The sequence below is a fragment of the Cetorhinus maximus genome, chromosome 5 (genome assembly GCF_964194155.1).
Source record: "Cetorhinus maximus chromosome 5, sCetMax3.hap1.1, whole genome shotgun sequence".
NCBI classification, from domain to species: domain Eukaryota; kingdom Metazoa; phylum Chordata; class Chondrichthyes; order Lamniformes; family Cetorhinidae; genus Cetorhinus; species Cetorhinus maximus.
Genome location: NC_135883.1, coordinates 70,202,716 through 70,229,877, shown reverse-complemented (window position 1 = coordinate 70,229,877; position 27,162 = coordinate 70,202,716). Strand labels below are relative to the sequence as shown.

Here is a 27,162-nt window from a genome sequence, read left to right as displayed (position 1 = left end):
CCTGCACGATCTGCCTACCAATATGGACCATGACCTTTGGCCATTCACTCTCCCCACTCAGTGCTCTGCTGCCACTCAATGACATCCTTGACCCTGGCACCACTGAGGTAACATTCCACCTTGGAATCATGTCTGCCAATTCCCCTAACTATTAAATCCCCTGTCACTATTGCTTTTTTGATCTTCTTCCTAAACCCTCCTTTACACAGCTGAGCTACTGCTGGTACCGTAGACTTGGCTCTCGCTGCACACTGCAGAGGACCCATCACTCTCACCAGTATTCAAAACTGAACACCAGTTAGAGAGCAAGATGGACTCAGGGGGCTCCTGCACTACCTGCCTGGTCCTTCATCCTCCTAACATACAAATGGCTCCCAAATCTACAACCTGCATCCTGCTTACCTGCAACATCTTTCTAACCATTTTTCTCTGTATTCTGGACTCCTTGAACAAAAATAAGAGATAAGCTTCCCTGCAGTTAATTCTCAGTAACTGGCGACATCATGTGAAAAGACAGCATCAGTTTTCACATGTACACTGATGACACCCAGCTCTCCCTCATCACCACCTCTCAATACTTCAATCGATTCTAAATTGTCAGGCTACTTGTCCCACACCCAGCATACAATGAGCAGACATTGACTGAGATCAGTAGTTTGGTTGGGTGAAAAAAGCCCATTGCTCTGGATTCCCCTAACCGAGCAAATGGTTTCACTATCTCCCATATTGCATTCCTTTACCATTTTTAAACAGCTTGAACAGATCATCTCTCAGCCTTCAAAACTCGAGGGAATAAAGGCTAGGTTAATGCAAGTTGTCCTTATAATTTAATCCTGCTAGCCCCGGTGGCATTCTAGTGAATCAGCGTCCCTTCAGTCAGTTGTGTCCTAGGCCCAACCATCTTCAGCTGCTTCATCAATGACCTTCGTTCCATCATAAGGTCAGAAGTGGGGATGTTCGCTGATGATTACACAATGTTCAGCACCATTCATGACTCCTCAGATACTGAAGCAGTCCATGTCCAAACGCAGCACGACCTGGACAATATCCAGGCTTGGGCTGACAAGTGGCAAGTAACATTCGCGCCACACAAGTGCCAGGCAATGACCATCTCCAACAAGGGAGAATCTAACCATCGCCCCTTGATATTCAATGGCATTACTATCACTGAATCCCCCACTATCAACATCCTGGGGGTTACCATTGACCAGAAACTGAACTGGGCCAGCCATATAAATATTGCGGCTATAAGAGCAGGTCAGAGACTGAGGATTTTGCAGCAAGTAACTCACCTCCTGACTCCCAAAGCCTGTCCACTATCTACAAGGCATAAGTCAGGAGTGTGATGGAATACTCTCAACTTCCCTAGATGAGTGCAGCTCTAACAACACTCAAGAAGCTCGACACCATCCAGGACAAAGCAACCCACTTGACCCCTATTCATCACCTTCAACATTCACTCCTTTCACCATTGATATATACTGGCAACAGTGTTTATCAGCTACAAGATGCATTGCACAACTCACCAAGGCTCCTTCGACAGCACTTTTCAAACCATGAACTCTACCACCTAGAAGGACATGGGCAGCAGATGCATGGGAACACCACCTGCAATATCGTCTCCAAGCCACACACCATCCTGACTTGGAAATATATAGCCATTCCTTCACTGTTGCTGAGTTAAAATCTTGAAACTCCCTTCTAACAGCACAGCAGACGTGCCCACACCACATGGACTACAGCAGTTCAAGAAGGCGGCTCACCACCACTCCTGAAGGGCAATTAAGGATGGGCAATAAATGCTGGCCTAGCCAGTGGCGCCCACATCCAGTGAGAGAATTTTAAAAAGTACTCATCTACATTGGTTCTCAGTTAACCAAAACCTTGATTTTAAAATTCTTATCCTCGCTTTCAAATCCCTCCATGTCTTCATCGCTCCCTACCTCTGTAACCTCCTCCAAATCTTAAACCCAAGATTTCTGCACTCCTTCAATTCCCCAATCTTTTATTTCTTTATTCTTTCATGGGACGTGGGTGTCGCTGGTGAGGCCAGCATTTATTGCTCATCCCTAATTGTCCTTGAGCTTAGTGGCTTGCTAGGCAATTCCAGAAGGCAGCTAAGAGTCAACCACATTGCTGTGGGTCTGGAGTCATATGTAGGCCAGACCAGGTAAGTATGGCAGATTTCCTTCCCTAAAGGACATCAGTGAACCAGATGGGGTTTTACAACATTCGAAGGTCACTATTACTGAGAGTAGATTTATATTCCAGACATTATTAATTGAATTCAAATTCCACTGATGGTGACTGACAGTTAACTGCGAAGCAATGTTTGAAATTTAAACGAGGCTACTTGACCATGATTGGTCAGTGGTGCATTCTCCATGGCAATGCCACTTGCCAACCAATCAGCACTCTCTTCACATACAGTATAAATTGTTGCTTTCCCCTTGTATTGGTATTCTTGTGAGTGCCCTGAAGACAAAAAGCTTAGACACGTCTCTTTTTTCAGCAATAAAGTTCTGTACTACCAAATGACTGTGTTTAGAAGGTTGAAGGGTGACCTCTTCACGTGTTAAGGGATGCAATATAGTAGATAGGGAGAAACTATTTCCTCTGGTGGGGGAATCCAGAACAGTGGACATACTCTTCAAATTAAAGCTAGGCCACTTAGGAGTGAAATTAGAAGCACTTCTTCACATAATGAGTAGTGAAAATTTGGAACTCTCTCCTCCAAAAGGTTGCAGAAACTGTGGGTCAATAGAAATTTTCAAGACTGAGATCAATAGGTTTGTTGTCTGGAATATGGAGCAAGGGCAGGTAAATGGAAGCAAAATTCTGCGGATGCTGGAAATTTGAAATAAAAACAGAAAATGCTGGTAAAACTCAGCAGGTCCAGCAGCATTTGTGGAGCGAGAAACAGAGTTAACATTTTGAGTCCGTATGACTCTCCTTCAGAGCTGGTAAATGGGGTTGAGCTCTTGATCAGCCATAATATAGTTGAATAGTGAAACAAACTTGAAGGGCTGAATGGCCTCCTACTGTTCACTGTCAACCAAAGCCTCTTTTCCTCCCATCTAAAGACAATTTCAGTGCTTCCTATCTTGGAACTTCTGTATCTTAAATGAAGAAAACACACATAAACATTGGGAAGAATAGGAATCAAAGCAGGTGCCCTGTAAGAACATGAAAGACAAAGGGTAAATTGAGGCACTACCGAACTAGTAAGTTTTAATGTTTGGAAGTGGTACTTGTTACATAGAATGTACAGTGCAGAAACAGATCATTCAGTTCAACTGGTCCATGATGGTGTGTATGCTCCACACGAACCATCCCACACCCGGTTTCATCTCACCCTATCAGCATATCTTTCTGTTCCTTTCTCCCTCATGTACTTATTTTGCATCCCCTTAAATGCATGAGTGTTACCAGAATTATTGTTAGTTTTTGATGTAATTTCAGTGAGTTACTATTCGTAGTAATCTTCCTCCCTGCCCCTCCGGGTTGTTTCCCCTCTCCCATCCCTGTTTCCCCTCTTTTTCCTCACTCCCAGGTTTCTTCCCCACCCTGTCCCTGCCACTGACAGTTTTCCCTCTCCATCCCCCAGCCACCCTACTGATTTCCCCTCCCTGCACATTTTTGACCTCCTGGCTCTTGGGAACTACTCACACTACAGCTGCCAGTGTGAAACCACGAGTAAAGATACTCAATCACAGGGAACCTGGCTCATGAAAGGTAAATGCAATTAAGATTTGCAGATGTCAGGTGCTCAGGCACCGATGGTTAGAATGTCAGATCATCAAATTTTCAGGAATGCTTCCAAATAGAGTTGGCAACCCTACTCATTGCTCAAACCGGCTGGGTTTGCATTCTGGAAAGAATTTTAATATCTTTTGCAGAAAAACAACACGGGACACATCCTCTTCATGGCACAAGTCCAACGAATGGCTGGAGAATTTTATTTTCTCCTGTAACACTTTATTTTCAGTGTCCACCTTTGACAGAGCCTGGGTTCACAAAGCACACGCAGCCTGGGTTCACAAAGCACACGCAGCCTGGGTTCACAAAACACACGCAGCCTGGATTCACAAAACACACGCAGCCTGGGTTCACAAAGCACACGCAGCCTGGGTTCACAAAGCACACGCAGCCTGGGTTCACAAAACACACGCAGCCTGGGTTCACAAAGCACACGCAGCCTGGGTTCACAAAACACACGCAGCCTGGGTTCACAAAACACACGCAGCCTGGGTTCACAAAGCACACGCAGCCTGGATTCACAAAGCACACACAGCCTGGATTCACAAAACACACGCAGCCTGGGTTCACAAAGCACACGCAGCCTGGATTCACAAAGCACACACAGCCTGGATTCACAAAGCACACGCAGCCTGGATTCACAAAGCACACGCAGCCTGGATTCACAAAGCACACGCAGCCTGGATTCACAAAGCACACGCAGCCTGGGTTCACAAAGCACACGCAGCCTGGGTTCACAAAGCACACGCAGCCTGGGTTCACAAAGCACACGCAGCCTGGGTTCACAAAGCACACGCAGCCTGGGTTCACAAAGCACACACAGCCTGGGTTCACAAAACACACGCAGCCTGGGTTCACAAAGCACACACAGCCTGGATTCACAAAGCACACACAGCCTGGATTCACAAAGCACATGCCAAGAATGCTCAACACATCTGTTCTAAACTGGATTCCACACACTCTTGTTACACATTGGCTGCAACACAACATTAATTACACCAGTGTGATATAATTTGATAAAAGCTCACGTTACCATTAGTCTGCAGCTGACAGTGGTGCAAATCATTTTTTTATTTGTTCATGGGATGTGGGCGTCAATGGCTAGGCCAGCATTTATTGCCCATCCCTAATTGTTCAGAGGGCATTTAAAAGTCAACCACACTGCTGTGAGTCTGGAGTCACATGCAGGCCAGAGCAGACAAGGACGGCAGATTTCCATTCCTAAAGGACGTTAGTGAACCAGATGGGTTTTTACAACAATTGACAATGATTTTGTGTTCATCATTAGACTTTTAATTCTAGATTTTTATCGAATTCAAATTCCACCATCTGCCATGGTGGGATTCAAACCCGGGTCCCCAGAACATTATCCTGAGTCTCTGGATTACTATGCCACCGCCTCCCCTTAATTTGTTAATTAATTCCAATAACTATCTTTAGACTGAATAAAGCATTTATAAGACCACATGTTACGGGAGTGGGGGGCAGATTTTATGGAGCACATAAGGATGGGATGCTTGGTGTGTGGGGTAGTTTCCTGCTTTCCATCTCCCTCCCTTTTTGAATAAAGGAGTTACATTTGTTATTTTCCAATCTAATATAACCTTCCCCGAATCTAGGGAGTTTTAGAAAATTAAAACCAACGCATCAACGATCTCACTCGCCACTTTTTTCAAGGCCCTAAGATGAAGTCCATCAGGACCTGGGGATTTGTCAGTTCCAACAATTTGCTCAATACTACTTCTCTGGTGATTGTGATTTTTTTTTTAAGCTCCTCCCTCCCTTTCATTTTCTGATTTACAGCTATTTCCGGGATGTTACTTGTATCTTCTTTAGTGAAGATCGAAGCAAAATACCTGTTCAATTCATCTGCTATCTCCTTATTTTCCATTATTAATCCCCCAGACTCACTTCTATAGGACCACTGCTCATTTTTTTTTAAACTCTTATTTAAAAATCTATAGAAACTCTTCCAATCCGTCTTTATACTTCTAGCTAGTTTTCTCTCGTACTTTAATTTTTCCCTCCTTATTAATCATTTAGTCATTCTTTGCTGTTCTTTATATTCTGCCCAATCTTCCCACCTTCCGCCCGTCTTTGCGCAATTGTATGCTTTAAGTTTAACTGCAAACAACAATTGTGTGTATCATTGAGAATATCTAGAACCAACAGTGACATATTCTGTTGGTGCATGATTCCTGGCTTCAATCCCAAGATTAAAAATGACAAAACCTTGCAGTAAATTAGCATCAAACAATTTGCCTGCAGTAATGTGCTATTTCTAGCCACACAATTGGACTTTGTTAACAGAAAAATTACACTTTGCTTTGAGTGATTAATATTTTCTAATTTTAAATTGAAATTAACCACAACTACAAATGCCCAGCATGCAACATATAAAAGGAGATCAAAGTACTGCAGATGCAGGAAATCTGAAATATAATATGCTGGAAATACTCAACAGGCTTGGCAACATCTGTGGAGAAAGGAACAGAGTCAAAGCTTTAGATCCACAGTCTGCATTAGTTCTGATGAAGGGCCACTGACCTTTATTTCCCACTACACAGATGCCACCAGATATGCTAAGCATTTCCAACACTTCCTGTTTTGATTGGAGTAGAAATAACCCTTTCTACAGTCCCCCAAAAAGCAAATCAGTCTTCTTGTGAGCCTCTCATTCTCTTTCAGCAAGAAATCCAACAAAATTTGGTCTGGCACAACATTAACTTTGGTTTGAACGTCATGTTTAAGGTATGAAGAAAAATCAATGTCAAGACAATAAATTGATAATTTTAAAAAACGAGTAGTTAATAAAAATGACCATTAAAAAGTACCAAGCAGCAGAGCTAACTAATAAAACCTTTTTTGCTTTTAAGCTTAAGAAGCAGAGCGAGCGAGAAAGAGAGAGACAGCTTAGGTCCCAAGTCCTGGTCACCAGGGAAGTGGGAGAAGACAGGGGCTGACCTAAGGAATTGGGTTCAACTAACACCAACCTTGTGTTTGCCTCTGGGTGCACTATGAGCTGGCCTCACTAGAATTCATATGAAAGTGGGGTTAGGAAGCGGGTTGCCTTTCAGCCTGGATTTTCCTCCTCTCCCCACCCGGTGCGTGGATAGGTTTTGAGGAGGGTGGAGGATTGGGGGAGACTGTGTGTGTGTGTCCACACAGAGCAGCCTGTGTGTGTGTCTGGTTCACTTCCAGTCACACACTCTCTCACACACTGGCCGGAATATTCCAGCACCCCTGTGGCTGGGCTGGCGAGCCATTGAAATCTCTATTCGCTTTGGCAGGATCAGAAGATCCTGCTGGCATAAGGGGCTGGAAAATTCCGGCCACTCTCCCTGTCTCACTCTCGCATACACTTGCATTCACCATCATGAGAGGACTGAGGTCGGGAGGGAACACAGGAACATAGAACCCCTAGAACAGAACCAGAGCAGGGCCACTTGTGTAGGAAGTAAAGCCTGAGCCTGTACTGGAGGTGAAAATTGCTGAGGATCCTGTGGTTAAATCTCCATCCCCTCCACCTGCCAATCCAGCACCAGCTGTAACTGAGGATTCCAGGATGTTCTTCTGGGCTTCAGTGACAAGTAAGAATCTGCCCATCCATGGCATTGTGCCCACCACTAGAACTCCACCTCATGTTGTCAAAGCCCTGGCACACAGCCCACACCAGAGACAAACAAGAAATACAGATCAGCGATTTAGGGGGCAGCAGGATGTGCCAACACAGGGCCCAGGCCAGGTCAAAGTGAAGATGAACTGGGGGGTTGTAGAAACAATCCGATAACCAGACAATCACCAATTATTTGTTGGGAACTTGCCTCGTGATATTGACGAGACAGAGCTGAAAGAATTTTTCACATGATACAATGCAGTGGAAGGAACTCTGTATTTACAACAAAAGTACTGGCCGGAAGGGGTCAGCAAGGGCTGGAGAGGTGAGGCACTAGGCGCTTTACCTCCTACCCTGCTCTCTCGGCAGCCTCCAGCCAGGTCTGAAGAAAGAGGAGTGAAGTTTAAAGAAGCAGCACTAGACAACAAGGCCCCAGCAGAAATCCACGAGGCAGGCAAGGGGGGACTGGGGAATCTGTCACCTCCTACTACTCGGCCAATGATTGCTGTCGTTCAGAACAACATCAATGGCCGATCAACCTGTCAATCAGGATGGTCCATGTGTCAGATTGGCTACTTTGGACACTGACCAACCAGATTGACAGGCCCCCCTCGAGGAAGGGGCCATGGTGACTAGGACCATCTGCACTCCCCTCTCCCAGGCCCTGGACTGAGGTAAGCAGTTGTTCGTGTTGAATCTATGGCACAAGGCATGGGTGTTGAAAGGTTGGTGTTCGGGTGCAGGGAAATGAGGTGGAAGGGCCCTGGGTATGGTGGTCCAGTAATTCTTGGGTGGGGTGGAAGGGGCGAGGGTCAAGGCAGGAATTGAAAGATGGATGATGAGCTAAATTGCAGGGTCACTGAACAGCCATTTAACAGCCTGCCTTGTCCAATTATTCTGATCCAGCACCATCTTTCATGTACTTTGAATGCAACTGCACCTGTCTTATTTATACCCACTGAGAGTAAAGTGGGCCAATATCCTTCCACTTGCAATGATGTGTTTCCAGTCATGCCTGCTTCTTAAGCCATCTCTGCCAAACGATCATCACAGAATTAACAATTCACATGAACATTCAATAAAGAATGCGCGAAAACAATACATCACATTCAGGAACTATGCCTGTATCCCTATCTCCTCTCAATTCATCACATTGTGAGAAACATGGTGGGGTGGGGACATGAGCATTATCTGATACTATGACATGCCCCAACAATTCATAATAATTGCAAACAATTACAGAAAACAAATTATATTGTGTGTATTTTAACAAGTGAGACAGACATGAAAAAAATCACCCATTCCACCTCAGTGCTCATACTTCTTTCCATTTTCTTTTTCTACCACTACGTTTAGGTGCAACCTCGACACCAGCAGCTGAGGAGGGGGCCGTCTGCTCAGTGTAATTCTCTGCTGCCTTGGATGACGATCCTCTGGAGGCGTGGGTCCTTGAGGTTTCCAACCTATTGAGGTCTCCTGCATAGATGCAGGGGCTTCCCTCTCGGCCTTGCCTGTTTGAGCTGTTGGGGTCGATGGTGGAGGGGATGAGGAGAGGCCACTGACCCTGGGGGCGCCCTGAGACGAAGGCACCAGAGCAGCTGGCATGTGATTCTCCTCCATTCAGGTGCGCAATGACACCTCTCTGTCTCCCTGAGGAGAAGGGGCTCCTGTGGGGAGGTGCAGGTCGCTACTCCCCCCCTCACCTAGCCACTGCTGCTCTGAGCCCATGGCTAGAGTGATGAAATGCAGGTTAGGGCGCGTACGGCTCTACTGTTTGACCTGGCTCTCCATGTGCTCAAATGCCTGGAGGCAGAGCTCATGGCTAGCATGGATTCCTCCATACCCTGCACAAAGCTGCACATAATCCCTGGCATCACCACCATATTTTCCCCCTAGCCTCTGTTGAATGTCCAGCAGGCTTCTTGTGACCACAATCCAAGGCCCGTCATCAGCATGGGGCTCGGCAGGGGCCTGATCCCAGCAGTCCTCCAATCATCTGGGGACCTGGCGGTCACATCCTCCCTCAGCTGCTGGGATGTGTCTGTGGTGTGCTCACTCCCCCTCTGCACTCCGAATCTACATGCGAACCCCACCCCCCCCCACACCCCCCGCAACCCCCTGGTGGATCATGTGGGTGGAATGGTACTAGCAGAGGTGGATGATGAGGCAGATGATGGTGCATCCTCTGGGGCACTAGCTGCCTCACCCCAGAGATGGAGTCTTCGGGTTCCTCCCGTGGCTGTTTCCTACTCCTTGGATGGTGATGACCTGTTGCAGAGAACAGAAGAATCACATTAAGAATAATTAGTTTGAGAGCTTCACATTTCATCGCCCATATTCCACCAGCAGGATGGCTGTCTCTTCGTCTTTACTCCTGGCCAGTCCAGCCTCACCGTCTGCAACTGATCGTGCTCCCTCCTCACCAACAATTTCCATCACCATCTCCTCAGCTGCTGTGAGGAGCCTAATGTCAGGGACTCCACCTCCTATGCATCTCCTCTCCCCAGCATTATGGGTCTGCTTGCCCTGCATGACAAAGTGCAGAGCTAGTGGCATTCAAGTGACATCTAACCCCTTTATCTGCACAAATCCCGATCACACATGTTTGCCTGTCATTCACATGTTGCATTCAAGCCCACATAAAAGGCAAACCTCTAGATGCTTTGGCCTCAGCTGCTATGTGGTATTAAGGCTAATCAAGCATTCACTCTTTTTGCATAGCTGCCCACTCGCATTTATACTCCTAAGAGACTCCTGTTGAAGATGTGACACTGGCACTTACCCTTGCAAATCAGAGCAGGTTGTTGACCTGTTTCCTGCACTGGACCCATGACCACACGGTTGCTTACCTCAGCCAGGCTGCCTTGGTCTGGCAGGAGGGCCTTTTTTTAATTCATTCATGGGATATGGGCATCACTGGCTAGGCCAGCACTTATTGCCCATCTCTAATTGAGGAGGTGGTGGTGAGCTGCCTTCTTGAACCGCTGCAGTCCATGTGGTGTAGGTACACCCACAGTGCTATTAGGACGGGAGTTCCAGGATTTGACCCAGCGACAGTGAAGGAATGGAGATATATTTCCATGTCAGGATGGTGTGCGGCTTGGCAAAACGAGAGAAAGCGCAAGTGGTGCACAGTTCTGGTTACTACGTTAGGAATGATGCTTTGTTGACAAGATCCCAGCTGTGGTGTTCTGGGCTAAATTTCACAAAATGAGACAGGGTAAATTTCATCTTCCCATCACAAAGTTTTATACAATTGGTCTGTATGCAGCTAGAATTTAAATACATATCTTCCCCCACCCTTCCTCAATAGCCCTTATCCCAAGTGTCAAGACTCACAGGCAGTCTTCCCACCCAGACACCAGCTGAGGTCTTTAAATGGGCAATTATGCACACTTATGGGCCTCATTCCACCTCCACTGGTTGAATACCAGCAGGGAACTTGCCAATCAGGGAGGCTGACCTTAGAATCATAGAATGGTTACAACACAGGTCATTCAGCCCATTGTGTCTGTGCCAGCTCTCAGCAAGAGCATTTCATCTGGTTCCGCACCCCGCCTCTTCCCCTATAGCCCTGCAAATCTTTCCTCGAGATAATGATCTGCTCCCCTTTTGAAACCGATGATTGAATCTGCCTCCATTATACTTTCAGGCAGTGCGTGTTAACGTTAAATCCAGGACAGTTGCTGAGGCTCGCTTCAGTGAAGTAGAAAGCAGCAGTCATGCAGAGCACAGCTCCCAACAAATTAAGCTAGGAAAAGCACAAGAGTCAAAAAGAATGTGAACTTGACTTCAGAGTAACTGAGGGGCTTCAGTCTTGGCTCAGTGGTAGCATTCCTGCCTCAGAGACAGAATGTTGTGAGCTCAAGTTCCACTTCAGCGACTTGAGCACGTTATTTGGCTCGGCACTGCGGCCTAGTTTGGGGGTGGGGTTCACTTGTTCACAGGCACAGTGCCTGATTGAAATGCTGCCGGCAATAGAGATGATTGGCTGGCAGCCCTCAAGGGTGGGATTTCCACCCCACTGGGAGAACTCCTGGAATGAAATGACCTCGTGGGGCCGGGAGCCTGCGGAGGGTTCCCTCAGCCAGTTAGGGACTCATTCCCTCAGGGTTCCCTGAGATCAGGTCAGTGGGGGTGTCGCCAGTTTTGGTGGCGGACGTCGGCGCCCCCCCCCTACTCTGCCTGCCTTTATTAAATTCCAACCTGTGTGTCTGTGTCCACGTTTTCCCAGGGCACAATAACAAGTTAGCATGTTCAACGACCCTGAGAAGCAAAACCTTGTACAAAGAGCAAGGCAATTAATACTACAAAGAGAATAAAACAACAATCTATTTGGAATTCAAATTTTTCTGGAAAGAAATTAAATTAGACTTTTAGATATTTTTAAATTTTCATTATCTGCCATATATTGGAAAAAATACTTTTGTGTTGATAAAGCAAACATTTTGGTACAGATAACATTGTTTCTCCAGATAATATTCTTGTGTTTGGACAGCTTGTGTTTCTTTATCCTGTTGCAGTGAGAAGACTATCACACTGAAACTCCATGATCAAGGTGGCAACATTGTTAATGATGTTCTTTATAATTCAGACTGCAACACTGTATTGTTGATCAGAATCCCAACAAGGTTTGAAGGGGCTTTTTGCACAAGGAACACTGCTCCGGACCCAGAAAACCCCCAAAATCCTACCTTTTGGTAGACCCTGTAGCTAGTTATCCACAACCCTCGTGGGCAGCAAGCTCCAGGTTATCACCACCCACTACGTAAAAGCATTCTCTCTCACATTCCTCCCAAATCCCTTGCTCAAAATCTTAAATGTCTCCCCCTTAGTCCTTCTTTCATCACTTAGTGGGAAGTTTTTCCTTGTATACCTTATCTAAATCTGTTATAATCTTATACACCTCTATCAAATCTCCCCTCAATCTCCTTTGCTCCAAGGAGAACAACCCCAGCTTCTCCAACCTAACCTTGTGACTAAAATCCCCCATCCCTGGAACCATTCTAGTAAATCTCCTCTGCACCCTCTCAAGGACCCTCACATTCTTCCTGGGAAAGTCTGGGCAATGTATGCCAAGGAATATGCCAGCCAACCCATTTCTCTATGGTAATTGCAATTGAGATCCTATAACCAGAGAGGGACCTGATTTGAATCTTTAAGCAGCACATTATAGGTCTGTGGTAGGAGTGCTGATTCCTGTTGGTCATATTCTGGAGTTTTTAATCATATGACATTCCCACTTTCAACACTCCAGCCATTGGTCAACTGATACATCCATCCTCATGGTGCCGTACGTTCCCATGGCCAATTGGAAAATAAACAAGCAATTGAGAGAAACTAATACATAGGGATTTGTCAATTCCCTGCTCTCCCTCACCAAGTTTTTCAATATATAAATTCTGATAAAATAGCAACAGGTTACTCCGGAAGAAATTTGTTTTTTTGAAACAAAATGGAGCACACTGTCAGATACAGAACATTTCAGTAAACAGATTGTCACCACCCTTTGACTGTATACAGCAGGCTTGCTTTGCAGAATAGTTGAATTGCAAGACCCTTTTGGCTCTCACAATGAGTGGTCTTGATTGGTGACAGCCTGAAACCTCAAACCAATGTTCAAAAGACTGCACATTTGTTTTGTTGATATTGCATATAATTTGTATCATGCGGTGAATATGGTGGCCTGGTCACAAGTTTGGCAAGCATCAAAATCCTATGGGACAACACTGGGTTAGTGTAGATAGCGTGTAGAAAATAAATTCCAAATTTGAAGTACAGTATGGTTTTCCTTGGCTGTGGATTTCTGCTCTCCCTCCCTTCCTCCTGAGGCTGCCAACCCTCCAGAACTGCACTGGAACCTTTAGGAATGAAAGGCTAATCTCTTGGACACTTCAGCGAATAACACTGATGAGAAAGATTTCCTTCGAACACATTTATAAATTATAAAAATATTGGGGCCGGGAAAGTAAAAGGTGTTTTGACCGACAGTCAACAATCATTTAATCTGTTAACAAAGATTCCGTTCACTCCGATTGCCTGAGGGAAGCCCATAGAATGGGTCAATAAATGATTGTGGGGCAGTGCAGTTAGAGGTCATGCGCTGTTACCTGCAGGAATATGCCCAGCATTGGCTATGCTACACAGAACACAAAACGAAGAATAGAAAATGCTGGAAACGCACAGCAGCATCTTTAGAAGGGCCAGGGGAATATTTTGTGTGAGACTCCCCATGAGATGCTGCCCCATTGAATAACCCAGTGTCGGCACATGCTTGCAGATTGATCACTTAATGGTGCCACTAGAGGGCAGCTGGTGCCCATGGGAATACACTGCAGCAACAGGATGAGCCTTCAAGGGAGAAAATCTGGTAAAGAAAATAACAAGCACAAGAATGAAACCCATAAACCTACTCATTTGAGCTGCCCTTACCATATTTTTCTATGATTTTAAAATTCTTATCTGTGTGTTCATATCCCTGCATGCTCGCATGATCTCTGTAATCTCCTATGGCCCTATAATCCTCAGAGGTCTCAGTGCTCCTCCAAATCTGGCCTCTTGAGCAGTCCCAATTTCCTTCCTAAAATACTCCACCCCTCTTTCCTCCTTTAAGATGCATCTTAAAACCTACTCATGACCAAGCTTTTGGTCACCTGTCCCAATATCTCCTTATGCAGCACGGTGTTGAATTTTGTCGGATTACGCGGAGATGTTTTATTCTGTTAGAGGTGCAAAGTAAATGCATGTTGTAGTACAAGCGTAACGGGACAGCTCGAAATTGATATTTACTACATTCTGAGATTCCCAGTCAATCCAGCCAGTTGGCCCTGTAGGAGATTGCACACTTTCATTGAAGAGGTGCATTTATTATAGGTGTGACATCGATACAAAATGGTTTCATTGATATAACTATGAACGCAGGTCCCCTGACATTGGGTTGAAGCGAGACTTCCTGAAGAAGCAGATTTCACCTTTATTTACTGCTGCTTCAAGTCAGTCTTCTGTACTTACACTTGGCAAATAAAATCTACTTCACAATTAGGCTAAACTTGTAGTTTAAGCTGGGTCTAAAGCTACACAAGAGAAATGTATTTTACACCAATGTTAGACTTATAGTATAACTGCACCCATGCCATGTGATCATATCCATTCCTGGTTACATTCACATTGATTCTACTTACATAAATTCATCAGTGGAGCGGGTTTGTAAATGTGTCGGCTAATTCTGCAGAGAATTTATTATAACCAGTGCACCCTAACCATTTTTTCAGGAAGTGACTGGACTGCAATTCCTATTTTTCCCATATTAACAACTTGCATTATGTAGCATTTTTAATGTAGTCAAATGTTCCAATGTGCTTCATGGGATTATTATCAAATCAAACTGGACTCTGAGCCACATAAGGAGATATTAAGACTGGCGATGAAAAGTTTGGTTGGAAGTAGGTTTTAAGAAGGAGGAATAAGAGGTGGATGAGCAAAGAGGTTTAGGGCAGGATTTCCAGATCTTAGGATGAAGGCAGCTGCAGGCACGGTTATCGATGGTGGAGCCATGGAAATCGAGGGTGCTCTAGAAGCCCAAATCAAAACTCACTTCTTTGACCAAGCTTTTGGTCATTTGTCCCAATATTTCTTTCTGTAATTCAGTGTTAAATTTTGTTGATAACACTCCTGTGAAGTGCCTTGGGATGTTTTACTCCATTAAAGGTACTGTATAAATACCATCTGTTGTTGTTGGTGGCAGTGAGTTAGAATCACTGATGTAGGCCTGTTCCACAAATCACAATCTGTATGTAGTTTGGCAAGATGGATTGACAAATTGAATCCAGCTGAAGAACTGCATAGGAAGGAGTTGGAGGAAACCACCACTAATTCCAACAAACCATAGGCCATTTAAGAGAGGGGACTGAGCCAAACAATTATGAAGGCTGAGACATGAGAAAGAGGAGTAGGCCATATGGCCCTTTGAGCCTGCTCATTCAATATGATCACTGCTGATCTTCTGCCTTAACTCCACTTTCCCACCCACTCGCAATCATATAATGGTGTAGGAACATGAGAGTAATCAGGAAATGTGGGGTGACATGATAGAGGTCCTTAAGATCATAAGGGGGCTTGCTAGGGTGAATGTAACATTGTTTTCACTTGTGGGGGAAGACAAAAAATAGGGGCCATAAATAAAAGATAGTCACCAATAAATCCAACAGCAAACTCAGGAGAAACCAGGGAGTGGTGAGAATGTGGAATTCACGACCACAAGGAGTATTTGAGGTGAATAGCATAGAAGCATTTAAGGGAAAGTTGGGCAAGTACACGAGGGAGAAAGGAATAGGAGGATATGTGGATAGGGTGAAGGAGACTCGTAAGGAGCATAAACACTGACACAGGTCAGTTGGGTCAAATGGTCTGTTTCTGTGCTGTATGTTCTATGTAATGTGAGGGGCTGTTCCTGCCAAAAAGAGCTGCAGAGAAAAAGGGAGGAGGATGTGGTGGAGGGGAATGGGTCCGATAGGAGAAAGATTATTGCAGCTACTGACTGAAATGTGCATCCCGATGATGGATAGGGATATGTGGCTGAGCAAGAAAAGGGTCAAGTTTTTTGTTTTGTCTCCACAGCTGGAGCCCATTACAGAAATGGTGATTCTACAGAGAAAAAAAAAGTCACGCCTGCTAACTGGAAGTGAACCGTGGTAGAATGAGTGAACCAAGGCAATTGCCATCAACTGTTTCAAAAGAAAGGATACACCAATGTGTAAAATCCATTAGAATACAGCGTAGTTATGACTGAGATGTGAATTGTTGATTCCCGGCACCATTACACAACAGATTACAACCAAAGAGACTAAACTGAGCATTCGATAATATTTATATTTTAATAGTTTTGAATTGAATTAAACCTAAAGAATGCAGGTTTGATGTGTTGTAACAGAGTATGGGAAATGTCTGTTTCACAAATAGGTCAGATGCACTTACTGATTCACAAAAATCTGTATCCCATTGAAGCTCATTTGTATTCAACTTCTGAGCACATTGTGCAGTCCAATTATGCTTTGCAAACAAGAGTAATATGTGATGAAAATATCCTGCAAGAGATTTTAAAACACCTGTACATTTAAATCAGAGTAGCTCCACTCTCAAAACAAAATGCTGCATTGGAAAAAGTTGAATTAAGTGCAAATTAATTATTTTTGTGCTGTTTTCACACTCCAGACCGCATGTCAGGGCACCCAGGGATTAGTACCAGCAAAAACCATTAAATATGTATTAATTTAAACTTGTGGCAGGTAATGCAATAATGTTTGAGGACCTGTGTCTCTCAGATTTCTGAAGAGATTGGGCCAATGCACAAACCTCCTTGAGCACAAATGAACATTGGCAAATATCTTTCCCACTGATCTCTCTCTCACTCAAAAGTTGAACCTCAAACCCCAAGTAACAGGGTCTACCTTTGCAAAGCACATACCCAAAGAGTTAACAAAGACCCAACTTGCAGCGACTTGTGCACTTAATTTTCTACAGTTGTGTTATCTGCTGCCAAATGCTTTCAAGTGGTCACAGTCACCAAAACTGACCAAAGGTTTATAGACTAATGCAACTTTAATTAGACTGTGTTTGACTATATCTCAACTCTATCCATTCGCCTTAGCTCCACAAAAATCTGTCAAACTCAGTGTTGAAAGTTTTAATTAACTCCAGCCTCAGCAGTTTTTTGGAAGAGAAAGTTCTAGATTCCTACTACCCGACACCTCTCAACGGCCTAGCTTGAATTTTCATGTTATGTCCCTTGTTCTGGACATAGGGGAGAGAAAAAAATCTATCAAGTCCTTTAATCATCCATTAAGCACCTCAATTTGATCAACCCTGAATAGTTTATGCAGCCCACCCTCAATTTAACCCTTTCAGAATCATGGAATCACAGAATTGTTACAGCACAGAAGGCGGCCAATTGGCCCGTTGTCTCTGCACCAGCTCTCCAAATGAGCAATTCACTGAGTGCCATTCTCCTGCCTTCTCCCCAATACTCTGCACATTCTTCCTTTTCAGATAACAGTCTAATTCCCTTTCAAATGTCTCGATTGAACCTGCCTCCACCACACTCTCAGGCAGAGCATTCAAGACCTTAACCACTCGCTGTGAGAAAAAGCTTTTCCTCATGTCGCTTGTGCTTTTTGCCAATTACTTTAAATCTGTGCCCTCTCATTCTCGATCCTTTTACAAGTGGGAACAGTTTCTCCTTATCTACTCTGTTCAGACCCCTCATGATTTTGAATACCTCTATCAAATCTCCTCTCAGCCTTTTCTCCAAGGAAAACAGTCCCAACTTCTCCAATCTATCTTCCTAACGGAAGTTCCTCATCCCGGGAACCATTCTCATGAATCTTTTCTGCACTCTCTCCAATGCTTTCACATCTTTAATAAATGATCCTGGAATACAAGACAGCTGCAGGCCTATGGCAATCATTCACAGATCCATACAATGGAATTTTAAAAATTTATTCATTCACAGGATGTGGGCATCGCTGGCTAGGCCAGCATTTATTGCCCATCCCTAGTTGCCCTTGAGAAGGTGCACTGCTGCAGTCCATGTGGTGTAGGTACACCACAGCGCTGTTAAGAAGGGAGTTCCGGGATTTTAACCCAGCGACAATGAAGGAATGGTGATATATTTCCAAGTCAGGAGAGTGAGTGGCTTGGAGGGGAACTTGCAGGTAGTGGTGTTCCCATGCATCTACTGCCTTTGTCCTGCTAGGTGATCAAGGTCATGGGTTTGGAAGGTGCTGTCAAAGGAGCCTTGGTGAGCTGCTGCAGTACATATTCTAGATAATACACACTGCTGCCATTGTGCCTTTGTGGTGGAGGGAGTGAGTGTTCAAGGTGGTGGATGGGGTGCCAATCAAGTGGGCTGCTTTGTCCTGGATGGTATCAAACTTCTTGAGAGTTGTTCTTGAGTGTCATTGTCACTGGGTCAAAATCCTGGAACTCCCTCCCTAACAGAAATTTGGGTGTTGTTGGAGCTGCAATCATCCAGGCAAGTGTAGAGTATTCCATCACACTCTTGACCTGTGCCTTGTAGATGGTGGACAAGCTTTGGGGAGTCAAGAGGCGAGTTACTCACCACAGAATCCCCAGTCTCTAACCCACTCTTGTAGCTACAGTATTTCTATGGCTAGTCCAATTCAATTTCTGGTCAATGGTAACCCCAAGGTGATCGATAGTGAGGGATTCAGCAATGGTAATGCCATTCCAATGTCAAGGGGAGAAGGTTAGGTTCTCTCTTGTTGGAGATGGTCATTGCCTGACACTTGTGTGGCGCAAATGTTACTTGCTAATTATCAGCCCAAGCCTGAATGTGGGCCAGATCTTGCTGCATATGGACATGAATTGCTTCAGTGTCTGAGGAGTTGCGAATGGTGCTGAACATTGTGCAATCATGAGCGAACATCCCCACTTCTGACCTTATTATGGAAGGAAAGTCATTGATGAAGCAGCTGAAGATTGTTGGGTCTAGGACACTACCCTGAGGAACTGAGATGTTTGATCACCAACAACCACAACCTTGTGCTAGGTATTGCTCCAACCAGTGGACAATTTTGCCTGATTCCCATTGACTTTCGTTTTGCTAGGGCTCCATGATGCCATAGTTAGTCAAATGTGGCCTTGATGTCAAGGGCAGTCACTCTGGAGTTCAGCTCTTTTGTCCATGTTTGGACCAAGGCTGTAATAAGGTCAGGAGCTGAGTGGCCCTGACAGAATGGAATAAGTCAATTTTTTCAGAATAGGACTATTAAAAAAGACAATTTTAACTCATATATAAATAAAATTTTCAGGTTCCTGTCTTGCCCCAGAGACTACACATAGCTTTACAAAAGTTGCCGGTTCCTGGGGAAAGGGGCTATGTTTAAATAAAATAAATAACAATCCCTGTTTATTCTCTGGGGATCTAGGCCATCATCCAGCGGAAGGCCACCGGGCCCATCATGCCTGTGCCAGCTCTTTCGAAGAGCTATCCAATTAATCCCACACCTCTGCTCTTTCCTCATAGCTGGGTATTTGTTTTTTCCCTGTCAAGTATTTATCCAAATTTGCTGTTAAATGTTACGATTGAATCTGCTTCTATTACCCTTTAAGGCAGCACATTTCATATCATGACAACTGGTTAAAAGAAAAATTCTCACATCACATCTGGTTCCTTTGCCAGTTACTTTAAATCTTTGTTCTCTGTTTACTGATCCTTCTGCCACTAGAAACACGTTTTATTTATTCTATCAAAACTACTAATGATTTTGAACACATGCATAAAACCTGCCCTTAACCTTCTCCGCGCTAAGGAGAAGAACCTCAGCTTCTCCAGTCTCTCCACATGACAGGAGCTCCCCACATCTGGTACCATTCTCATAAATCTGCTCTACACACTCTGCAAAGCTTACTATAGTGTAATGTCCAGAATTGAATACAATACTTCAGCTGAGGCCCAACTGGTGATTAATAACCAAAACTTCCTTGCTTTTGTAGCCAATATTTATATAATCCTGTGTGCTTTTTACAACAGCCTTGTCAACTTGTCCTGCTGCCATGTGAATCCCCAGGTGTCACTGTTTCTGCACCCGCTTTAAATTTGTACCATTTCAGCTTGGTCTCACAAAAAATCTACAAGCTTACTTCAACGGCACATTACTGCTCCATGACCTCCACCACCAAGGACAAGGGCAATAATATTATGGGAACACCATCAATCAAGTTTTACAAGATCCTGACTTCAACACGCACCTTCGTTGTCACAGTCAAATCCTGGAAAATTCTATCCAACAGCGCTGCTGGAGTACCTTCACCACAAGGACTGCAGTTCACCATCAGCTTCTCAAGGGCAATTAGGGATGGGCAATAAATGCTGGCTTTCCAGCGACGCCCACATCCGGAAAAGAAGCAGAAGAATTTCAGCCATGTTGGGGTAATAGTGGAGTGTGCCCATTTCCTGTGCCATTGCATCCTGGCTTGAATTACCTCTTATAGCATGTCAGGCAGGGAGCCGCAATGGGAAAAATATAAATATGTACAAAAAGTTCTATTTTATTTGATATATGTTGAAAAGCTGTACAGAGCATAACATAATACCTGATGTGTTGGCTTCATTCATGGTGAAGTAACAGTACATTGAAGCACCATAAGGTTAGAACTAAACATCACTTGCAGTACAATTTAGTGAACTGCAAGAAAATATATTTACAGTTTTTTTCTTATAAAAGCGAATAAAAATCCAAATAAAAAAATTTAAAAACCATAACTAAAAAAAAAAGTTTTTAAAATGGTATTTTAAAAATTAAAAGGGTTTTCACGACAGGATTTGACTTTGAGGAAGAGGTTTGTCTCTTAATAGTAACGGGAACTCCCTGAAACACTTGGTTGTTAGTTTCTTTCCACACAGCTGACCCCCACTGAAGAATCAGGACAGCGACAGGACCGGCTCAAAGGTGTTGCCAGACATAGATGGGTGCAGCCTCCATTATTTACAGCACAGTGGTTCTGTCCTATTAAAATAAAGACGAACAGACATTATTAAAATTATGCTACAGCCATTTCCTCACTAGACAACAACTTGGATTTATACATGTACGTGTCAGCCATTGCTCAGCTGGGTGCCAGCTGTGGTTCACTGGGCAGCGCTCCCATCTCCGAGTCACGAAGGTTATGGGGTCAAGCCACACTCCAGAACCTTAAGTACAAACATCAATGTTGACACTCCAGTGCAGTACTAAGGGAGCGCTGCACTGTAGAAGTCTTTCGGGTGAATCATTAAACGGGGCCCTATCTGCTCACTCAGGTGGACATAAAAGATACCATGGCACTATTTCGAAGAAGGGAAGGTTATCCCTGGTGTCCTGGTCAATATTTATCCCTCAATCAACATCGGATTATCTGGTCATTATCACAGCTGTTTGTGGGAGCTTGCTGTGTGCAAATTGGCTGCTGTGTTTCCAACATTACAACAGTGAATATACTTCAAAAGTACTTCATCGGCTGTAAAGCACTTTGGGACATCTTGCGGTAATAAAAGGCACTTCTTAAATGCAAGTCTTTCTGTTTAGCACCTTTAACATAGTAAAACATCGCAAGAAACATTATCAAACAAAATCTGTCACCGATCAAAGAGGTTTTAAGCACCATCTTAAAGGACGAAAGAGAGGTTGAGAGGCAGGTAGGGAATTCCACAGTTTAGGGCCTAGCCATCGGAAGGCACGGCCACCAATGCTGAACAGCTGAAAAATCCAGGATGGGCAAGAAGCCAGAGCTGGAGGGGCACAGGTATCTCAGAGGGTTAGGGAGCTGGAGTGGCTCAGTGATCACAAGAACTTGAGAAAACTAAGAAATATGAGTAGCTCTCCTGCTGCTGAGCTGGAAGGCCTGGGATTCAAGTTCCACTTCAGGACTTGTTGGTTACGAAAGTACCCAGCCACACTGATGCAGGAAAGCCAGCGGGTATCAGTGCCAGGTGGTAGGAAGGTCACCTGGCTGTAAACACACCTGCTAAATACAAAAAAAAAATGATGGTTGATATGAAGTGATCAACCAGCATTGTGGTGACCCATGTAGCACGGGAAAAGCTGAAAAAGGAAGGTATCTCTCGAGGGCAATAAAGGGATGGGCTATAAATGCTGGCCTAGCCAGTGACATCAACATCCCATGAACGAATAACTTAAAAAAACACTTGTAGGGCGAGAGGCTGTTACATTGACAGGGAGGGGGTGAGGCCATGGAAGGATTTGAACAAGATGATGAGAATTTTAAATTTGAAGTGCTGATTAAAAGGCCTCGAGTCAATGGAGGTCAGCGAGCACAGGAGTGATGGGTTGATGAGTGAATGGGACTTGGTGTGAGTTAGGACACGGGCACCAATTCCACTTACGCAGAAAAGCAATCTCCATGAAGTTGGATCACAACGTAACCCAGTATCAGACTGTAGCGCAGGAAGCAGTGACTCTAATCTAAAGCACCTCAAAGGGCACTCATTTGACATCAGCGTCTGGGTTGTAAAGGCCCAAAATAACCCACTCAATCATCCAGCTGCTGCATACATTCAAAAGATACAGGAACTGAAGCAGTACACAGCACAAAGTGTGTTACCTGGCGGACACTGTGAGTAAGCTGTAGTTATTCCATAGAGCCGGGATCGTTTGGATGGCTGTTGTTCATCACTCTCGCGTCCAAGGATACGATCCACAGCTATGACAGACTCCCTTTATGAACACGACAGTTAAAGCACAGTGAAAGATTTTGCATTCAACAGTCCAGCTGAAGTTCTCATCACGTTTATTTAGCACATTGGGCATCAACATGTGGTAGGAAAAATTACACTTAAGCCAATGCACTGTACTCTTCAAATCATACAACACACTTGGCTGTCATTCAGCTCATTTACCTGTGCCGGCTCCTCGAAAGGACGATCAAATTAGTCCCACACACCCTTGCACCCATTCTCTCCCAATAATCCTGAAAATGTTTTCCTTTTGAAGTATATACCCAACTCCCTTTTGAAAGTTACTATTTGAATCTTCATCCACCACTTTCAGTGCAACCCAGATCATAACAACTCACGGCATTAAATAAAATTCACCTCATTACGCTCCTGGTTCTTCTACCTTAAATCTGTGTTCTCCGGTTACCGACCCCCTCCTGCCAGTGGCAACAGTCTCTCTACATTTACTTTAATGAAACCCTTCATAATTTTGAACACCTCCATAAAATCACCCCTTAATCTTCTCTGCTTCAAGGAGCTGCTTTAAGTCCCAGTAGATGCTGCGCAAAACTTCCATAGCCACATCATAATTCCTTTTTTAAGCCATTAAACCTAGCAACAACACAAACAGTTAGCACACAATAACCTCCCCTAAGCCCAATAACAAAGTGACCTCTTAAAAAAAAAATCAGGTTTCACTTCTTAAAACTTTTCACTGCGGATACACACATTTTCCAATTTTAGTTGGCTGCAAAAGATGAAGAAACATTTATCTTGCAAAGTAAAAAAAAACACAAAAACTATTAATAATATTTATCCATGAAGTTGAAATTCAGCAAAAAATATTTATATGCTAGGTAACGTGACATGACATTTAAAGTAAGAAGTGATCTGGAGTCCAACACAAAGGGGTTTCTCTAACATGGTGCAGTTTCAGGTCAGTTTTTCAATTCAACAAAAGCAAAACACTGCAAATGCTAGAAATCTGAAATAAAGACAGAAAATTCTGGAAATACTCAATAGGTCTGTGTCGAGAAATAGTTAACATTCGTTGAGAGATCACTGACCTGAAATGTTAATTCTTTCTCTCTCCGCAGATTCTGCCAAATGTGTTTAGTATTTCCAGCATTTTCTGTTTTTATTTCAATCTTTCAGTTCCTTTGGTTTACATTTGTTATGTCCTTGGCCAGACCCCACATTGTTGGTGAGGTCTGGTTAGGGACCAATAACGTTTGGCTTAAAGTAGACAGAGTTTAAAATCCGAGGCACTTGCTAAGAGAATAAAGCCACAAGATTCCACGGGTTTTGAACAAATAAAAATAAGCTTTATTATACAAGGTCAGGGAGATAAAACAATTTACAATATCTATCTTAGACTCTAACAATCAGGGTAAGTGTGACGCACATGTGAATTAACAAGCCAACTGTGGTCGAACATACACTGCACAATAAATGTCCAATGCAACCAAAACAGACTCCATAGATTTCACAATAACCCACCCAGACATCTCTAACGCTGCGTCAACCAATCTCACTGATATTTCCTAACATAGAAACATAAAAGGAGTAGGTCATTCGGCTCTTTGAGCCTGCTCCGCCATTCAATATGATCATGGCTGATCCTCTATCTCGACACCATGCTCTGCGCTCTCCCCATACCCCCGATGCTTTTTAGAGTCCAGAAATCTATCTATTTCCTTCTTAAATCTATTCAGTGACTTGGCCTCCACAACGTTCTGTTTTAGAGAATTCCACAGGTTCAGCACCCTCTGAGTGAAGAAGTTTCTCATCTCAGTCCCAAATGGCCTACCCCGTATCTTGAAACTGTGACCCCTTGTTCTAGACACCCCCCAGCCAGAGAAAACATCATCCCTGCATCCAGTCTATCCAGCCCCGTCAGAATTTTATGTTTCAATGAGATCCCCTCTCATTCTTCTAAACTCCAGTGAATACAGGCCTAGTCACCCCACTGTCTCCTAATCCTGCCATCCCAGGAATGGTGAACCTTTGCTGGGCTTCCTCTATGGCAAGTATATCCTTTCTTAGGTAAGGAGACCAAAACTGCACACAATACTCCAGGTGTGATCTCACCAAGCCCCTGTATAGCTGCAGTAAGACATCCTTGCTCCTGTATTCAAGTCCTCTCGCAATGAAAGCCAACATACCATTTGCCTTCTTAACTGTTTGCTGCACCTGCATGCTTGCTTTCAATGATTGGTGTACAAGGACACCCAGGTCCCTTTGCACATCAACATTTCCCAATCTATCATTATTTAAATAATACTCTGCTATTCTGTTTTTCCTACCAAAGTGGATAACTTCATACTTAACCATGTTATACTGCATCTGCCATATATTTGCCCACTCACTCAACCTGTCTAAATCGCCTTGAAGCCTCCTAACTCCCTCCTCACTGCTCACATTCCCACCAAGTTTCATGTCTTTAGCAAATTTGAAAATATTACATTCGGTTCCCTCATCCAAATGATTGATATATATTGTGAATAGCTGGGCCCAAGCACTGATCCCTGTGGTACCCCACTAGTCACTGCCTCCCATTCTGAAAAATGTTCCTACTCTGTTTCCTGTCTGCTGACCAATTTTCAATCCATGTCAACATATTACCCCCAATCCCATGTGCTTTAATTTTACACACGAACCTCTTATGTGGGGCTTTATCAAAAGCTTTCTGAAAATCCAAATACACCACATCCACTGGTTCTCCCTGATCTATTCTGCAAGTTACATCCTCAAAAAACTCCAGTAGGTTTGTCAAACATGTTTCCCTTTCATAAATCCATGTTGCCTTTGTGTAATCCCATTGATATTTTCTAAGTGCCCTGTTATCACATCCTTTATAATAGGCTCTAGCATTTTCCCTACTACTGATGTTAGGCTAACCAGTCTGTAATTCACTGTTTTCTCCCTCCTCCATCTCTCTCATGAGGGTTTCCAATCTTCACTTTCAAAGATCTTGCCTCGGAATTCTCTCCAAAAGTCACTCCAACATGGATGGCTTCAACAATGGCTCATCTCGCAGTGTTTCAATCTCTTTTTCTGAGATTCCATTCCATTGGGTTCCCGAGTGCACTCGGGCATCAACTCAAGCACAATTTGACTTCTTCGGATGCGCCAAGCAGGACACCACTGCTCCAAAGGGTATCTTTTCCCCAACTGCCCGCAGCACAGAGTCATCAACCTTCGGCTGTCCTCTTGGATCTTCAGGGCTTCTTCTAAGACCACCTCACAAAGTCTGCTCCCTGCAGCCCTTTTTCTAACTGGAGCCTGTTTCTCTGTTCCTCTCTTTTTCTTAACTTAACTGGGACCTGTTTCTGACATGTGTCTTTATCCCTTACCTGGGACTTCCTTTTGGGACCTCTCCCTGTCCCCCTCTCTGTGGCACTTTTTGACTCTGGCACTCCACACCCAGTCACATGACCCAGGTTTTCACACTTTTTTTCTATGCACATGTGTGTCTAGTGACTGAAGGTATAACCTTTCCTACTGCCTATTAGGGGTCACGTGATTGTTCTTGATGCATGAGTCCGAAGTGCAGGTAACCTGGCGGAGAGAGGAGTGGGGGGTGCAGTGGGGTGGTGCTTTATAGTCATGGACCTGCTTCAAGCATGTAGCTTCTAGAAGACCTCCTTGTATTAAAGTTATCTGTTTCAAGTAAGAAACCTGCCTGGCATATCAAGTCATTACAGCGTGCAGGGCCTGTCCTTAGCCTGAAGAATGTAAAGATGTCGAACTGCGCATGTGCAGCCCGCTCCCAGCCTGCGCATGTGCAGGAGGTCCAAAGATTGTCGGGACTTGGAGTTCCTGACCTCCATTCCTGGCAAGCAGGTAAATAGGAGTTTCATAACACATACGCTGGAACTTTGCTCCAAACTGCTTTACATGTAATAGGTTCAGCGCTTGCAAGAAAGATTTTTAACTGAATCGTCAGGGGTACAATTCTTAAGCGGGTACAGGAGCAGAGGGACCTGGGTGTATATGTGCATAGATCATTGAAGGTGGCAGGACAGGTGGAGAAGAGCAGTTAATAAAGCATATAATATCCTGGGCTTTATTAACAGGGGCATAGAGTACAAGAGCAGGGAGATTATGCTGAGTTTATATAAGACACTAGTTAGACTTCAGCTGGAGTAATGCATAGAGTTCTGGGTGCCACACTATAGGAAGGATTTGAACACATTGGAGAGAGTGCAGAACAGGTTTACAAGAATGGTTCCAGGGATAAGAAACTTCAGTTACGAAGATAGATTGGAGAGGTTGGGACTATTCTCCTTGGAGAGGAGAAGGCTAAGAGGAGATTTGATAGATATGTTCAAAATCATGAGGGGGCTGGATTGAGTAGATAGGGAGTAACTGTAAAAGGATTGAGAACAAGAGGGCACATATTTAAAGAGATTTGCAAAAGAAGCAAATGTGATGTGAGAAAAAACTTTTTCACACGAGTGGTTAGGGTCTGGAATGCACTGCCTGGAAGTGTGGTGGAGGCAGGTTCAATGGAGGCATTCAAGAGGGCATTAGGTGATTATTTGAATCGAAA

The 27,162-nt window shown here is 44.2% G+C and overlaps 1 protein-coding gene across 1 annotated transcript in view; it reads right to left on the bottom strand.

The window, feature by feature from the left end:
• Positions 1-20,423: 20,423 nt before the first annotated feature.
• Positions 20,424-27,162, bottom strand: part of nid1a (nidogen 1a) — a 111,064-nt gene continuing 104,325 nt past the window's right edge. Inside the window, exons 19-20 of the mRNA XM_078541982.1 lie at positions 22,496-22,608; positions 20,424-20,901 (exon numbers count right to left, since the gene is read on the bottom strand). Coding sequence (XP_078398108.1) covers positions 20,780-20,901; positions 22,496-22,608 — 235 coding nt within the window. The 3' untranslated portion in view covers positions 20,424-20,779. The remainder of the gene's footprint in view (positions 20,902-22,495; positions 22,609-27,162) is intronic.